Genomic DNA, 18,710 nt, shown 5'->3' with positions numbered 1-18,710 from the left:
GAGTGAAAAGCACCTTGCCATTTCCCTCTGAGGCAGAGTTCTTCAAGCTGTTTCTGACAGAGGAGCTGGTGGGAGACATAGTAGAGGAGACCAATCACTATGCCTTGGAGCTACAAGAGAAGAGAGAGCCAGGAGTGAGGGGGAAACTCGCTAAATGGGTGACAACCATAGTTTGTGAAATGTATACCTTCCTGGTGACAGTCCTTCACAATCCCATACGCCTCACTGCATGACATTTTCCCTGCAAACCTGCTGCTCAAGGTAGTCACACACAGAGGCACTGCAAAGTCTGCCTGTCTGGCACCATTAGATGGAAGCAGAGGAGGTTGACAAAGTACACGTGTTTGGCTTGTGTTTCACCATGCTTTGAGGAGTATCACATGCTCATGCACTATTGAGCACATCTGCAGCAATTACTGACTGATTGTCCTTTCCTGTAACTTGACAGGTGACCTGCCATGATACCATGCCTTTAGAGGTGGGGGGGGGGGGGGGGGGCGGGGGGGGAAATGCAGTTGTTGTTCAGTCACTGCATGAATATTATATAGGGGATAAGCAAATTGCTTTTCATTTCCTCTAAGTAAAACAAGTTGATGTTGTTGTTCAACCATCACGAATACTTTAATAAAATAGATGACTATTACGTATTTGCCTATGTGTTTTCTTGCTGTGTTTTCATCCAGTACAACTGTTAAGGAGTGTACACTAGCTTATAAAAGCTGGCCTCAATCTTCAGCTAAAAAAGATGCCCAGTTCCAGGTATGATATTGGCAAATACTGTTTGTGTTTGTGGTTTCTGAAAGTAACGAATAAAGAGGAATTATTAGTAATTAGAATACAATATCAGGATATAGCAATAAAACAAAATTACAAAGAAGTAACATAAGAACACTGCCATAAAAATAATGTATTGAATTGACAAAATCACAAATGAGTTATAACAGTAAGAAACAGTAACTGTTGAGCGCCACAAGGGCAGGGCAGAACAGAGCTATGCTAAATAGGCCAAATGAAAACAAACCATGGTCATAAGGCCAGGGTAGCATCAAAATACCACACAAGCTAATACTTCTCTGACGCAATTAGCATTGTTTTACAGAGCTAATGTAGTTAGCTATCTGAGCATTGAGTCTAACACCATAAAGGTTATTTGAAATTAGTAACTTTACCTCTCGTGTCCGCGGTTATAAGGAATACATGCAATATATTATACTCCATACATACAGTGAGCTACAGTAGAAACGACATAACACGACATACAGAAACTATTATAACATAATAAAGGCACTTACTTTGATATAAACACACACATTTCCAAAGTTATTATCATGTAGTAATGAAAACAACAATGAATGTGATACTGGCACCAGATGGAAAATGTGAACACGTGTGTGCAGGTCCTGTTTTGACTGGAGACGCAAAAATGTATGCAGACTTGATTTGCAGAAACAATTGGGAAGTGCTTGGGGAAGTTTGTCCGGGTCAGTAATGCTTAAAAAAAAAAATTGTCCGCAAAAGTGGAATGGCCTACTATTATGTGAATTAATGAGGAGGTGGAACACACCTCAATTCAAACTGTTGATAGAAAATAAAGACTTGTGAGAAAATGATTTGAAATTAACAAATTGAAACAGTCTATAAATAAAAACAGTCAGCGTGCCTTGTTTTGAGGGTCGGTGCGGATTAACTGTCCTGTTGCGTAACAATTACATTTTGTAACAGTGAGTGCATTCTGACATCACGTGCATAAAACAACTCGCGTTGGGCGACCGTTAGAGATATTTTATAACTCACGTATGAAAAGCTTAACATAAATAGCCTAAGAAACCTTGGTTCATGAAGTCAATAACTTGCTTGAAACAGATGACATTCATATTCTGGCTAGCTCTGAACCTAACTTTGATAATACCTTTGATGATGCAGTGGTAGCAATACATGGTTATAACATCTACCGAAAAGACAGAAATGCCAAATCGGGACAGTATTATGGTCCATATTCAGAACCACATTCCCGTAAAGCTTAGAGAGGATCTCAAGTGAAATACTGTTGAAGTAATATGGCTACAGGTTCATCTGCCTCACCTCCAGTCAGTATTTATTTATTTTTAATTCACCTTTATTTAACCAGGTAGGCCAGTTGAGAACAAGTTCTCATTTACAACTGCCACCTGGCCAAGATAAAGCAAAGCAGTGCGACACAAACAACAACACAGAGTTACACATGGAATAAACAAACATACAGTCAATAACACAAATGAAAAGTCTATAAACAGTGTGTGCAAATGTAGTAAGATTAGGGAGGTAAAGCAATAAATAGGCCATAGTGGCAAAATAATTACAATTTAGCAATGAAACACTGGGGTGATAGATTTGCAGAAGATGAATGTGCAAGTAGAGATACTGGGGTGCGAAGGAGAAAAACAAATAAAATAACAGAATGGGGATGAGGTAGTTGGATGAGCTATTTACAGATGGCTATGTACAGGTGCAGTGATCTGTGAGCTGCTCTGACAGCTGGTGCTTAAAGTTAGAGAGGGAGATAGGAGTTTCCAACTTCAGTGATTTTTGCAATTCATTCCAGTCATTGGCAGCAGAGAACTGGAAGGAAAGGCAGCCAAAGGAGGAATTGGCTTTGGGGGTGACCAGTGAAATATACCTGCTGGAGCGTGTGCTACGGGTGGGTGCTGCTATGGTGAACAGTGAGCTAAGATAATTCGGGGCTTTACCTAGCAAAGACTTATAGATGACCCAGAGCCAGTGGGTTTGGCGACGAATATGACGTGAGGGCCAGCCAACGAGAGCATACAGGTCGCAGTGGTGGGTAGTATATGGGGCTTTGGTGACAAAATGTATGGCACTGTGATAGACTGCATCCAATTTTCTGAGTAGGGTGTTGGAGGCTATTTCATAAATGGCATAGCCGAAGTCAAGGATCGGTAGGATAGTCAGTTTTATGAGGGTATGTTTGGCAGCATGAGTGCCAAACAGTTCGTTTGGATGTTTGTTAACACAGTGTCCAAAGAATGGCCAGAAGTATACAAAATGGTGTCGTCTGATTAGAGGTGGATCAGAGAATCCCCAGCAAATAGAGTGACAGGCCTGAGAATTGAACCCTGTGGTATCCCCACAGAGACTGCCAGAGGTCTGGACAACAGGCCCTCCAATTTGACACATTGAACTCTGTCAGAGAAGTAGTTGGTGAACCAGGTGAGGCAGTCATTTGAGGAACCAAGGCTGTTGAGTCTGCCGATAAGAATGTGGTGATTGACAGAGTCAAAAGCCTAACATGTGTGAAATGCTTGATAATGTACAGTTGAAGTTGGAAGTTTAAATACACCTTTTCCAAATACATTTAAACTAAAATTTTCACAATTCCTGACATTTAATCCTAGTAAAAAATCCCTGTTGAAGGTCAATTAGGATCACCATCACTTTATTTTAAGAATGTGAAATGTCAGAATAATAGTAGAGAGAATTATTTATTTAAACTTGTATTTCTTTCATCACATTCCCAGTGTGTCAGAAGTTTACATACACTCAATTAGTATTTGGTAGCATTGCCTTTAAATTGTTTAACTTGGATCAAACGTTTCAGGTAGCCTTCCACAAGCTTCCCACAATAAGTAGGGTGACTTTTATCCCATTCCTGGTGTAACTGAGTCAGGTTTGTAGGCCTCCTTGCTCTCACACACACACACACTTTATCAGTTCTGCCCACAAATTTTCTATAGGATTGAGATCAGGGCTTTGTGATGGCCACTCCAATACCTTCACTTTGTTGTCCTTAAGCCATTTTGCCACAACTTTGGAAGTATGCGAACTTCCTGACTGATGTCTTGAGATCTTACTTCAATATATCCACATAATTTTCCATCCTCATGAAGCTATCTATTTTGTGAAGTGCACCAGTCCCTCCTGCAGCAAAGCCCGCCCACAACATGATGCTGCCACCCCCGTGCTTCATGGTTGGGATGGTGTTCTTCGGCTGGCAAGCCTCCCCCTTTTTCCTCCAAACATAACGATGGTCATTATGGGCAAACAGTTCTTTTTTTGTTTCATCAGACCAGAGGACATTTCTCCAAAAAGTATGATCTTTGTCCCCATGTGCAGTTGCACGCCGTAGTCTGTCTTTTTTATGGCGGATTTGGAGCAGTGACTTCTTCCTTGCTGAGCGGCCTTTCAGGTTATGTTGATATAGGACTCGTTATGTTGTGGATATAGATATCTTTGTACCTGTTTCCTTCAGCATCTTCACAAGGTCCTTTGCTTTTGTTCTGGGATTGATTAGCACTTTTTGCACCAAAGTACATGAATCTCTAGGAGACAGAACGTGTCTCCTTGCTGAGCGGTATGACGGCTGCGTGGTCCCATGGTGTTTATACTTGTGTACTATTGTTTGAACAGATGAACGTGCTACATTCAGGCGTAAATTGCTCCTAAGGCTGAACCAGACTTGTGGAGGTCTACAAAAAATGTTTTCTGAGGTCTTGGCTGATTTCTTTTGGCAAAGAGGCACTGAATTTGAAGGTAGGCCTTGAAATACATCCACAAGATCACTTCTAATTGACTCAAATGATGTCAATTAGCCTATCAGAAGCGTCTAAAGCCATGACATAATTCTCTGGAATTTTCCAAGCTGTTTAAAGGCACATACACAACTTAGTGTATGTAAACTTCTGACCCACTGGAATTGTGATAGGGTGAATTATAAGTGAAATAATCCGTCTGTAAACAATTGTTGGAAAAATTACTTGTGCCATGCACAAAGTAGATGTCCTAACCGACTTGCCAAAACTATAGTTTGCTAACAAGAAATTTGTGGAGAGGTTGAAAAACGAGTCTTCATGACTCCAACATAAGTTTATGTAAACTTCCGACTTCAACTGTATGTGATATCAACAGAGAGGTATGTTTTCTGTTTGATATAAATATTGACCGGGTTCATCAAGCTGCCCACTCAAAAAATGTTTTAACCTGTCTTGGGCAGGGGGTGGTATTTTCACCTCCGGATAAAAAGCGTGCCATAATTAAACTGCTTGCTACTCAGGCCCATTAGCTAGGATATGCATATAATTAGTAGATGTGGATAGAAAACACTCTAAAGTTTCCAAAGCTGTTAAAATAATGTCTGAGCATAACAGAACTGATATGGCAGGCGAAAACCCGAGGGAAATCCAACCAGAAAGTACTATTATTTTGAAAGGCTGTTTTTCCATTGAAAGCCTATCCACTATACAAAGACAGGACCCAGTTCACAATCTCTGTGGCTTCCTCAACATGTGACCAGTATTTAGGCATTGTTTCAGGCTTTTACTCTGAAAAATGAGGGAGATACACCGCTTTAACTTCTTCGATATAGGGGGCGCTCTTTTAATTTTTGGATAAAAAAACGTTCCCGTTTTAAACAAGATATTTTGTCACGAAAAGATGCTTGACTAATGCATATAATTGACAGCTTTGGAAAGAAAACACTCTTGACGTTTCCAAAACTGCAAAGATATTATCTGTGAGTGCCACAGAACTGATGCTACAGGCGAAACCAAGATGACATTTCAAACAGGAAATGCCACAGATTTTGAAAGCGCTGTGTTCCAATGTCTCCTTATATGGCTGTGAATGCGCAAGGAATGAGCCTACACTTTCTGTCGTTTCCCAAAGGTGTCTGCAGCATTGTGATGCATTTGTAGGCATATCATTGGAAGATTGACCATAAGAGACTACATTTACCAGGTGCCCGCTTGGTGTCCTTAGTCGAAATTATTGCGTTATCTCCAGCTACGTGCATTTTTCCATTTGCTTCAGAGGAGAAACCCAACTGCCACGAATGATTTATCATGGAATAGATATGTGAAAAACACCTTGAGGATTGATTCTAAACAACGTTTGCCATGTTTCTGTCGATATTATGGAGTTAAAACCTGTTGTGCCTATAGGTTCCCAAGCGGGAACTACACCCCCCCGTTCAACTCAAACGGTGGCGCAGGGAATGCAAAAATATTCTTAGAAATATTTAACCTCCACACATTAACAAGTCCAATACCTCAAATGAAAGATAAACACCTTGTTCATCTACCCAGCATGTCAGATTTTTTAAATGTTTTACGGCGAAAACACAGCATGTATTTATGTTAGACCACCACCAAAACAAAGATTTTTTTTTTTGCCATTTTGTCCAACAAAAGATCAAATGACAAAAGCAGGATTAAAAGAAAAATCATTCACTAACCTTTTGAAAATCTTCATCAGATGACAGTAATATGACATGTTACACAGTACATTTATGTTTTGTTCGATAATATGCATTTTATATCCATATATCTCAGTTTACATTGACGCCATGTTCAGAAAATTCTCCAAAATGTCCGGAGAAATTATAGAAAGCTACGCCAGATAACAGAAATACTCATCATAAACTTTGACTAAAGATACATGTTCTACCTATAGTTAGAAAGATACACTGGTTGTTAATGCAACCGCTGTGTCACATTTTTTTTATGTTACGGAATTAGTTTACTATTCAATAATCTGAGACGGCACTCAGACGTAACAATATTTCTCTGCTATGTTGGAGTCAACAGAAATACAAAATTACAACATAAATATTCCCTTACCTTTGATGGTCTTCGATCAGAATGTAGTGGAAGGAGTCATACTTACACAATACATTGTTTGGTTTCATAATGTTCAATTCTAGTGTCCATGTAGTAGCATATGCTACCACTTTCAGCTCAAATGCCCAAAAAATGACTTCTGGTCCAGAATAATTGCGCATCAAAACTTCCAAATGACATATTACAGGTCGACGAAACTGGTCAAACTAAGTGCAGAATCAAGCCTCAGGATGTTATAAACGTACAAAACGAATGGCACTCCAACCGGACAATCCTAGTTCATCTGGGGCTGACTGGAACAAAGGAAGCTCTCTTTCCCAAGCGCGTAGTATCACGCAAAAGAAAATCTTTGTGACACTTAGAACTACTCACCCCATAGGGTCAAAGTTCACAGCATATTCAACGTTCTACTGAATGAGGACATCTAGTGGAATACATAGGAAGTGTTTCCAGATCCATAACTGGTTGGGAAGGGAGGGGGCGATGACGTCAAAGTTGCCCCAACTTTCAGGATTCCAAAACTAGTTTGGAAGATTGCCTGCCCTGTGAGTTCTGTCATACTCACAGACATAATTCAAACGGTTTTAGAAACTTTAGAGTGTTTTCTATCTAATAATAATAATATGCATATATTAGCAATTTAGGACAGATTTTTATGCAGTTCACTGTGGGCACGCAATTCATCCAAAGGGATGAGTATTTGATGTGGCTCTCTGCACTTTCACTGGATGTTTGTTTGAGACAATGCATTTCTGAACATAACACACTAATTTCAAATGAGTTTTTTTGGACATAAAGATAAACTTTCTCAAACAAAACACATTTATTGTGTAACATGGAGTCATGTGCCATCTGATGAAGATCATCAAAGGTTAGTGATTTATTTAATCGCTATTTCTGACTTTTCTGAGCCATAGCCATGGCTGGAAAATGGCTGTATGGTTTTCTGTGACTAAGTGCTAACCTAACATAATTGTTTGGTGAACTTTCGCCTTAAAGCCTATTTGAAATCGGACACTGTGTCTGGATTTACAAGACGTTTATCTTTAAAATGGTGTACAATACTTGTATGTTTGAGACATTTTTATTATGGGATTTCTGTTGTTTTGAATTTGGCGCCCTGCAAATTCACTGGCTGTTGTCGAGGTGGGATGCTAGCGTCCCACTTGTACCAGAGAGGTTAATCACATTTTTTGGAAAGCTGAGTTCAATTTCACGAGCCACACCTAGGCCTGATTACTGCCAGACCTGTTGAATCAAGAAATCACTTAAATAGAATCTGTCTGACAAGTAGGCCAAAAGATTTCAAAAAGCAAGACATCATGCCGCGGTCCAAAGAAATTCAGGAACAGATAAGAAACAAAGTAATTGACATCTATCAGTCTGGAAAGGGTTACAAAGCCATTTCTAAATCTTTGGGACTCCAGCGAACCACGATGAGAGCCATTATCCACAAATGGAGAACATTTGGAACAGTGGTGTACCTTCCCAGGAGTGGCCAGCCTACCAAAATTACCCCAAGAGCGCAGCGACGACTCATCCAAGAGGTCACAAAAGAACCCACAACAACATCTAAAGAACTGCAGGCCTCACTTGCCTCAGTTACGGTCAGTGTTCATGACTCAAGCATAAGAAAGAGACTGGGCAAAAATGGCATCCATGGCAGAGTTCCAAGGTGAAAACCACAGCTGACCTAAAAGGACATAAAGACTCATCTGGCTTAAAAGTAACAAAGCATTTCAGAAAAAGAACATCATACCAACAGTCAAATATGGTGGTGTTAGTGTGATGGCCTGGGGCTACTTTGCTGCTTCAGGACCTGGACAACTTTCTGTGATTGATGGAACCATGAATTCTGCTCTCTACCAAAAAATCCTGAACTAGAGTGTCCGTTCAGTTTCTGACCTCAAGCTGAAGCGCACTTGGGTTCTGCAGCAGGACAAGGATGCAAAACACAGCAGCAAGTCCAACTCTGAATGGCTTAAAAAAAACTAAATGGAGGTTTTGGAGTGGCCTAGTCAAAGTCCGATTGAATCCGATTGAGATGCTGTGTCGTGACCTTAAAAAGGCGGTTCATGCTCGAAAACCCACCAATGTGGCTGAATTAAAACAATTCTGCAAAGAACAGTGGGCCAAAATTCCTCCACAGCAATGTAAAAGACTCATTGCCAGTTATTGCGAACGAGGGTGGCACAAGCAGTTATTAGGTTTAGGGGGCAATTAATTCTTACCCTTAATAAATAAAATCATAATTTAAAAACTACATTTACTTATCTTTGTGTAATATTTAAATTTGTTTGATGATCTGAAACATTTAAGTGTGACGAATGTGCAAAAAAATAAGAAATCAGGAAGGGGGCAAATACTTTTTCAAAGCACTGTATGTATGCAGATGACTCAACACTATACACGTCAGCTACTACAGCTACTGAAATGACTGCAACACTTGAAGAGCTGCAGTTAGTTTCAGAATGGATGGCAAATATTTCCAAAACTAAAAGCATTGTATTTGAGAAAAATCATTCACTAAACCCTAAACCTCAACTAAATTGTGTAAGGAATAATGTGGAAAATGAGTTCTTTGAGGTGAATAAACTGCTTGGAGTAACCCTGTAAACTGTCATGGTCAAAACATATTGATAAAACAGTAGCTAAGATGGCGAGAAGTCTGTCTATAATAAAGCACTTCTTAACACTATCAACAAGGCAGGTCCAACAGGCCTTAGTTTTGTCACACCTGGACTACAGTCCAGTGGTGTGGTCAGGTGCCACAAAGAAGGACTATTGGCTCAGAACAGGGCAGCACATCTGGCCCTTAAAAGTACACTGGGAGCTAACATTAATTATATGCATGTCAATCTCTCATGGCTCTAAGTGGAGGAGAGATTGACTTCATCACTACTGGTTTTTGTAAGAAGTGTTGACAAGCTGAATGTACCGAGCTAGCACACAGCTCGGACACCCATGCACACCCCACAAGACATAACACCAGAGGTCACTTCACAATCCCCAAGTCCAGAACAGACTATGGGAGGCGCACGGTACTACATAGAGCCATGACTACATGGAACTCTATTCCACATCAGGTAACTGATTGAAGCAGTAGAATCAGATAAAAAAAACAGGTAACAATACACCTTATGGAACAGCAGGGACTGTGAAGAGACACACACAAAGGTACTTACACACACATGCACACACAAGCGCACATAAGTAATATTGTTGTATGGTGGTATTATACATGTTGTATTGTAGATATGTGGTGGTGTATTCATGTTACATGATGAACTGCTTTATATTTTGTTTTATGTAATGTAAGTGCCGTAATGTTTTTGGACCTCAGGAAGAGTAGCTGCTGCCTTAAATACAAATAAATACAAATACATGGTGTTTCTGAAATGTCCTGCTAAAGCCAGAGGTAGTTGAAAATCTCATCAGCCAAGCTCTCTCTCTCTCAGGCATCTACTGTATGGAATGGGCCAGGCATCTCACATACCAACATATCCACTCAACCATAGAGATAATAGAATTCACTATAATTCAGGAATCTAGGTACAGATCTAGGATCAGCTTCCCCTCCCACAACCTTAACCATTAGTGGGGGAAATGCTAAAATGATCCAAGATCAGCATGCAGGGGCAACTTCACTCTTCTCCTAGTCCTCTTTGTAATAAAGAAATACATCTTCCACATACACAAAACAAGCTCTAAGTCTACCCGTCATATACCCAGCTAGTTCAGAGTCTTCTACCCAAAGACCCAGTCAAATAGTTCACAGCTGCCTACCTTCACAGTATGTGGAGTCCCCATGGATGGAGGCAAAGCCGCTCTTGCACTCACACTCAGCTCTGGTATTCCGGTTTTTACACTCCGAATTTTCCCCACAAATGAGTCCCTCTGCGCAGAAGTCGTAGCCTGGGAGAGAGGGGGACAAACTTCTGACTCAATAGTCTGGGTTTGACTGAGATCACACAGGGTGCTGACAGTGGGGTTGGGCGAGATGGTGAGGTAGAAAATGAGCCAGCATTCCTGGAAAAAGCTTGTAACCCAAAATCAAATTTTCAGGAATTGGAGAATTCTAACACAAACTCAAAGTTCACAAAACTATAGTACCAAGAGAATAGAATGTGGCATGGAAACGCTATGATTTTGTGCAATGCTTTGAGTTCGTAGCTTTCCCCAGACAAACACACATATAAAATAAATAATCTACAGGAAAAATGCCTGCTGAGAAGAGCGAGTGTAATCCATTAAACAGGTGCACACAGACAGACAGCCAATCTACCAGACAACCAGACAGACAGACTGATGACTGACAGACACAGACAGGCAGGCAGGCAGACAGACACAGGCCTGCATGTACAGTAGACGACTCAGTCGTCTCCTCTCTTGATCTGAACCCATCTATCCCTTCATTCCCAGTAATGAGTAGTGCCAGTCCAACTCTCTGTGAAACCCCCCTCTGAACCTCAGTGCTTAGGGATCTATTAGAATTCTACATTGTCTCTATCTGTCTCTATGTTGTTCTCTTTCAGTGCATTCTAGACGGTTTCTGTAGTTGAGAGGCTTATGGATGGCTCTGTCCTTACTTATAACAGAACAAAACTATGTTATGCATAGCATGGAGGGATAGGGCCCCCCTCTGCTTCCAGGGGGTTTCCAGTGGAGTTGTGACGGGCTTAACATTTTGGGGGTGTACCTGGGCTCAGAGAGGTGGGTCAGGAAGGACTGACAGGGGCTGTCACAGGCAGTGGTGTCAAGACTGGCCAGGTGGTTTCTGTCCCAAGTAGGGGGAGGGTGCTGATAATCAACAACCGGGTGGCATTCTTCCTGTGGCATAAACTGTCTGTGGCATAACCCCCCCCCCCCCCCCCCATGTCTGTCTACGATTGAGGACATTGAGGGCCTGGTAGAACTGAAGAACAGGGTGGCTACATTACAACTAAAGGTGGCACAGAGACTGCTGTACCATACTGATGTCGGCTGGAGGGAACCAGCATGCATGCTGATAGATTAGGGTTGGACTGGCAGCTGTTCCTCATGAGGCTGGAGAGGCTGAGTACAGCAGGTCTCTCTGATTTTTGAGGGCCTGGCAGCGGCTAAGGACCACACGAGAAGGCGGTTTGTAGCCTGGGCTGTGGGTGTGGGAGGAGCCTATCTTCTACAATCTAGAACTCCTTTTGAGATCAGTTCAATTGGCCACCCTGCAGAAGCGACTGATGGCAGCGGGTTTACTGGGTGACTTCGGCTGCGGAGGGGTTTAAAGCCTCGGAATACCTGGCACAACATACAGGACTAACATACTGTATATTAGGCTGCTGGAAGAAATTCCTGGGGGAGGTCCAGGAGGCACTGCCTGAGCCGGTAAGGGGGGTGTTGGAGCAGCCAAAGGGGGAGGGGCCACAATGTTTCCACCACTGCAGATGACAGCAAAGACAGGAAACTGGCAAGGGGGTATGGAGGACTTGTTACATTTTAACACTCCAATCCCTCTACAACCTCTGCATTAAAGTGAGGAACATTAGGAGCCTAACAGGAGTGAAGGCACATCAGTGGTAGGGGATATGTGTGGCAGAGAGTGTGGTGCGTTTTAGATGGAGAGGCTCTACAAACTCCCAGTACCAAAGATATCAGGGGACCTCCAGTGGAGGGTTCTACATGGAGACCTGGCCACTAATAGCTGGTTGGCATTGGGCGACCCGGGAGTCGGACAGGGGTGTCCTTTCTGTGTCATGAGTGAAACTGTGCATCGTGTTTTCTGTGTGAGCCAAGTTAATGGAATTAATGTATCTGTTGGAATGTCTGTGTGAGAGGTAGGGGGTGGAGTTTACTGTTGGGTTGTTTATAAATGGAGTACAGGTATTTGAATAAGGAAAAGGTCAAATGTATGTTTGAATTTTTGTTTGCTCAGGCAAAGTTGGTTATTTGGCTAACAAGGGGGAACAGGGTCAAAGGTGGGAGGATAACAGACCCTCTACTATTATTTAATGGGATGTTCTCTGCGCGCCTTAGAGTGGAATTTGAGTTCTATAAAATGAGAAAAAGTGTGGAGATGTTCCAGGAGATATGGTGTGTAAATCTCACAGCATAATCTAAAAACTTTTAGTTGAGGAACAACTGTACAGCATGTACATGCATCACCCAATCCCAGTGCAATGGAAAAGGTAGAATAAACAGATTTAATGACTATCCAATATATCCAATATAAAAGGCCTCGTCCAAGGAGATAATGGCAGGTTATGAGTGGGAGATGTACTGAAAGGGAAAATACTCTCCTCTGCACTGCACTGATGTTTGACTGAATGGCCAAATACATAAGACCAAATGATAAGGCTTGGATTAACTAATTAGAATTTGTTCAGGTGAAATTGACCATATTAATCTCCAAGGTGGGCATATTTTTTCCACATATCTCTCATTCACAGTAGTTTCACAGTCACCTACCTCTAACGGTTTGTGTGTATTCAATCTATTTACAAAATTACCCATGGATGTCCTTTTGCTGCCAAAATGGTAGAAATTATACAGACCATTCTGCTCCGAACTCCAGCCATCAACGGATGAAACATTCATGTAGGACATAAAGAGACAAATGTGGCCATTTGAGTAACCCTGTTCCCTACATAGTTCACTACTTTTGACCAGAGCCGTACGGGCCCTGGTAAAAAGTTGTGGACTATACAGTATAAGTGCACTATATAGGGAATATGGTGCCATTTAGGACACAGACTGGCTCCACTCGAACAAGCATCAAGCTGGGATTGGCTGTTATCTTCTCCATGCTCTCATGATTGGTGCCAGGGCCTTTTAACCTCTCTTGGGTAGGGGGCAGTATTTTCACTTCCGGATGAAAAGCGTGCCCAAAGTAAACTGCCTGTTACTCAGGCCCAGAAGCTAGGATATACATATAATTGGTAGATTTGGATAGAAAATACTCTAAAGTTTATTAGTAACGTTTGGGATTCATTTTGTATGCATTTTGATGGAGGGAAACTGGGTGGATTTATCACTGAAGCGCGCCAGCTAAACTGAGTTTTTATGGACATAATGAAGGACATTATCGAACAAAATGACCATTTGTGATGTATCTGGGACCTTTTGGAGTGCCAACAGAAGAGGATCAAAGGAAAGGCATTTATTATATCGCTATTTCTGACTTTCGTGGCGCACCTGCCTGGTTGAAATATGTTTTTCATGCTTTTGTATGCGGGGAGCTGTCCTCAGATAATCGCATAGGGTGTTCTTTCGCAGTAAAGCCTTTTTGAAATCTGACACAGCGGTTGGATTAACAAGAAGTTAAGCTTTATTTTGATGTATTACACTTGTGATTTTATGAAAGTTAAATATTTATAATTCTGTAGTTTGAATTTCGCTCTCTGCAATATCACCAGATGGTGGCCAGGTGTGACGCTACCACCACACCTGCCCATAAGAAGTTAATCACTGGGATGGTCCAATGGAAGACAAAGGGTATTAAGGGTGGGACCAGTGGTAGACAACGATGAGGAATGATTCATACTCAGTAAATGTTGGGCAGCAGAAGATGATGGCTCAGCCAATGAGATACTGCAAGGGGAGAGGGAATGAGGGCTGAACCAATAGCAAGCAACTTTATATTTGAAGGACCAACCTTTGCAGATGTTACAGCACCTGTTTTCAGGTAGGATCTGTTCCTTGAGGGTGCAGTTGAGCTCTGGACAGTTCTCTGTCACTCTCACCATCATCCCGTTCTGCAAAAACAAAACAAATACACACATTGAAGCAAATAAATTAAATACAACTTTATTAACAATAAATTATAATTAGCATGTTAGCGATAGGTTGTTTCCAATAATTACATGATGTCAACAAATTATTGACTTTCGTAGCATATGGAAAAGCACAGATGCAAAAGAGAAACAGACCCATTTTGAATATGAAAAGGAGGTCAAACTAGATTTTTTTCATATTAAATGTACAGTGTTATACTGTATGTAAGTTGGTTGTTTGAGTAAATTAATGTGCTTGCATCCTTGTAGCAGAAGGATAATTACATTTTAGACTGATCCTCAACACTTGCAAAAACAGAAACAAACTAAAGAACATAGGCACAATACCCACAACATGAATGTAAATGCATAGAGACAGGGATATACACAGATTCACAAAGAAAGGGAGAGAATGCAGACACTTTCGCCTCTATAAAACGGTCTTCCTCATCCAGCAATGGGCTTTCGAAATAAATAGCTACAAATACAGTTACACGCCAATCGGTCTCAGTTTCCGCTCCTCCGGTCCCTGTGTGCCTCTCAAAGTGTGAGGCATTGCTTAGACCCCTTATATAACTCTCTCTTTCAAAGTTACTTCAAAGTCACCCCCTTCCAGGTGCGACACCAAATGGATTTGTGTCCCAAATGGCACAACATTCCCTATATAGTGCACTACTTTGGACCAGAGCCCTATTGCCCCTGGTGAAAAGTAGTGTACAATTTTTATTTTATTTTATTGATTCCGGATCCCGATTAGATGCTGCAAAGGCAGCAGCTACTCTTCCTGTGGTCCAATCACAATTACATACAATAAAACAATACACAACACAACACACTATTACACACTACTCTACCATAATATACAGTATCTACAATACAAAATCAATAATACAGCAAAATAACAATATTAAAATGTATGTGCATGTGTGGTAGCATGTGTTTGAGAATGCAATGAGTGTGCCTGTGTGTGTTTGTCTCTTCACAGTCTGTGCTGTTCTGATTTTACTGCTTGACTGAGTTACATGATGTGGGCGATTGTCCTGGCTCGCAGTCGGAGTTCCAATTCATCCATAAGGTGTTCAATGGGGTTGAGATCAGAGCTCTGTGCAGGCCAGTCAAGTCCTTCCACACTGATCCCAACAAACATTTCTGTATGGACCTCACATTGTGTACAGGGGGCATTGTCATGTTGAAACAGGAAAGGGCATTCCACAAACTGTTGCACAAAGATGGAAGGTGCCGAAAATGCAGTGTTTCTTTGTCAAACGGTTTTGTTATATTTCAGTCTTCTGAGATGTACAGTCGAAGTCGGACGTTTACATACACCACAGCCAAATACACCGTTTTTCACAATTCCTGACATTTTAAAATTCCCTATCTTAGGTCAGTAAGGATCACCACTTTATTTTAAGGATGTGAAATGTCAGAATAACATTTCATCACATTCCCAGTGGGTCAGAAGTTTACATACACTCAATTAGTATTTGGTATCATTGCCTTTAAATTGTTTAACTTAGGTCAAATGTTTCGGGTAGCCTTCTACAAGCTTCCCACAATGTTACATTTTCTATAGGATTGAGGTCAGGGCTTGTGATGGCCACTCCAATACCTTGACTTTGTTGTCCTTAAGCCATTTTGCCACAACTTTGGAAGTATGCTTGGAGTCATTGTCCATTTGGAGACCCATTTGCGACCAAGCTTTAACTTCCTGACTGATGTCTTGAGATCTTGCTTCAATATATCCACAACATTTTCCATGATCTTTGTCCCCATCTGCAAACCGTAGTCTGGCTTTTTTTTTACGGCGGTTTTCGAGTAGTGGCTTCTTCCTTGCCTAGCAGCCTTTCAGGTTATGTCAATATAGAACTCGTTTTACTGTGGATATAGATACATGTTTCCTCAAGCATCGTCACAAGGTCCTTTGCTGTTGTTCTGGGATTGATTTGCACATTTCGCACCAAAGCACGGGTCTCCTTCCTGAGCGGTATGACGGCTGCGTGGTACCATGGTGTTTATACTTGCGTACTATTGTTTGTACAGATGAATGTGGTACCTTCAGACGTTTGGAAATTGCTCCCAAGGATGAACCAGACTCGTGGAGGTCTACAAGTTTGTTTTTCTGAGGTCTTGGCTGATTTCTTATGATTTTCTCATGATGTCAATCAAAGAGGCTTTGAGTTTTAAGGTAGGCCTTGAAATACATCCACAGGTACACCTCCAATTGACTGAAATGATGTCAATTAGCCTATCAGAAGCGTCTAAAGCCATGACATAATCTTCTGGAACTTTCCAAGCTGTTTAAAGGCACAGTCAACTTAGTGTATGTAAACTTCTGACCCACTGGAATTGTGATACAGTGAATTATAAGTGAAATAATCCGTCTGTAAACAATTGTTGGAACAGTTACTTGTGTCATGCACAAAGTAGATGTCCTAACCGACTTGCCAAAACTATAGTTTTCTAACAAGACATTGTGGAGTGGTTGAAAAATTAGTTTTAATGACTCCAACCTAAGTGTATGTAAACTTCCGACTTCAACTGTATATAAAGTGTAATAATGGGATGCAAACACAAAATGTAAAACATTTCAACTCTATATTTGACATAGTACAGGTGTCTCTTTTCTTAAGTCTGTAACCATGTGTGTGAGGTGTATACTTTTGATTCAAAGTAAATTTGTTTAAGACTACCAAGAAACACTCTGTGGAACCCTGATTTAGCCCACTGCTATAAAAGGTTATACAGCCACTACAAGCTTCACCTAACTTAAGCGACTAATAGCTACAAATCAATGGGAGTGATAGGGGCAACTGTTTAAATGTAATGTCCTAATTTCCCCTTTAAACTCTGTTTTCTGTAATTTGATAAAAGGAATTATGTAAACCTACAGCACCAGTCAAAAGTCGGGACCTACTCATTCAAGGATTTTTCTTTATTTGTGCTATTTATTTGTGCTACATTGTAGAATAATAGTGAAGACATATGAAATAACACATATGGAATCATGTAGTAACCAAAAAAAGTGTTAAACAAATCAAAATCTATTTTATATTTTTGATTCTTCAAAGTAGACACCCTTTGCCTTGATGACAGCTTTGCACACTCTTGGCATTCTCTCAACCAGCTTAATGAGGAAGTCACCTGGAATACATTTAAATTAACATGGTGTTTCTTGATAAAGTTCATTTGTGGAATTTCTTTCCTTCCTAATGTGTTTGAGCCAATCAGTTGTGTTGTGACAAGGTAGAGGTGGTATACAGAAGATTGCCCTATTTGGTAAAAGACCAAGTCCATATTATGGCAAGAACAGCTCCAAAAAAGCAAAGAGAAACAACAGTCCATCATTACTTTAAGACAAAGGTCAGTCAATCCGGAACATTTCAAGAACTTTGAAAGTTTCTTCAAGTGCCGTCGCAAAAATCATCAAGTGCTATAATGACACTGGCTCTCATGAGGATCGCCACAGGAAGGGAAGACCCAGAGTTACCTCTGCTGAAGAGGATACGTTCATTAGTGTTAACTGCACCTCAGATTTCAGCCCAAATAATGCTTCACAGAGTTCAAGTAACAGACACATCTCAACATCAATTGTTCAGAGGAGACTGCATGAATCAGGGCTTCATGGTTGAATTGCTGCAAAGAAACCCCTACTAAAAGGACACTGTCATGTCTTTGGCTATCATTAATGTGATGCAATTATTTTATCAAATCGATTAACTATGTTAAATTACTACGATAATTAAATTACTCATGTAACAACTAACTCATCAGTAATTTTGGGGCACCATGATTAACCTTTTCACACGTGAGCTCCAAATATTTCTTATGGTCGCCCCCAGCGGGAGTTGTTTTATGCACGTGCTGTCAGAATGCACTCAGTGTTCCAAAACGTGATTATTACGCAGGACAGTTAAACCCTTTACAATGAGGATCTGTGAAGTTATTTGGATTTTTATTAATTATCTTTGAAAGACAGGGTCCTGAAAAAGGGACATTTCTTTTTTTGCTGAGTTTATATATGTACATACATACACTACCGTTCAAAAGTTTGGGGTCACTTAGAAATGTCCTTGTTTTTGAAAGAAAAGCACATTTTTTGTCCATTAAAATAACATTGAATTGATCAGAAATACATTGGAGACATTGTTAATGATGTAAATGGCTATTGTAGCTGGAAACGGCAGATTTCCAATCCCTGCTGTGGAGCTTTGCAGCTTCTTCAGCCTTATCATTGGTCTCTTTGTTGCCTCTCTGATTAATGCCCTCCTTACTTGGTCCGTGAGTTTTGGTGGGTGGCCCTCTCTTGGTAGCTTTGTTGTGGTGCCATATTCTTTACATTTTTTAATAATGG

At 40.8% G+C, this 18,710-nt stretch overlaps 1 protein-coding gene across 1 annotated transcript in view; it reads right to left on the bottom strand.

The window, feature by feature from the left end:
• The window catches only part of LOC109872624 (protein kinase C-binding protein NELL1), a 424,089-nt gene that overhangs the window by 219,885 nt on the left and 185,494 nt on the right, over nt 1-18,710 (bottom strand). The window contains exons 11-12 of the mRNA XM_020463927.2: nt 14,242-14,341; nt 10,398-10,526 (exon numbers count right to left, since the gene is read on the bottom strand). Coding sequence (XP_020319516.1) covers nt 10,398-10,526; nt 14,242-14,341 — 229 coding nt within the window. The remainder of the gene's footprint in view (nt 1-10,397; nt 10,527-14,241; nt 14,342-18,710) is intronic.

The sequence above is a fragment of the Oncorhynchus kisutch genome, linkage group LG3 (genome assembly GCF_002021735.2).
Source record: "Oncorhynchus kisutch isolate 150728-3 linkage group LG3, Okis_V2, whole genome shotgun sequence".
Taxonomy (NCBI): domain Eukaryota; kingdom Metazoa; phylum Chordata; class Actinopteri; order Salmoniformes; family Salmonidae; genus Oncorhynchus; species Oncorhynchus kisutch.
The sequence above is the reverse complement of the archived record's forward strand: the minus strand, read 5'-3'. Positions and strand labels throughout refer to the sequence as shown.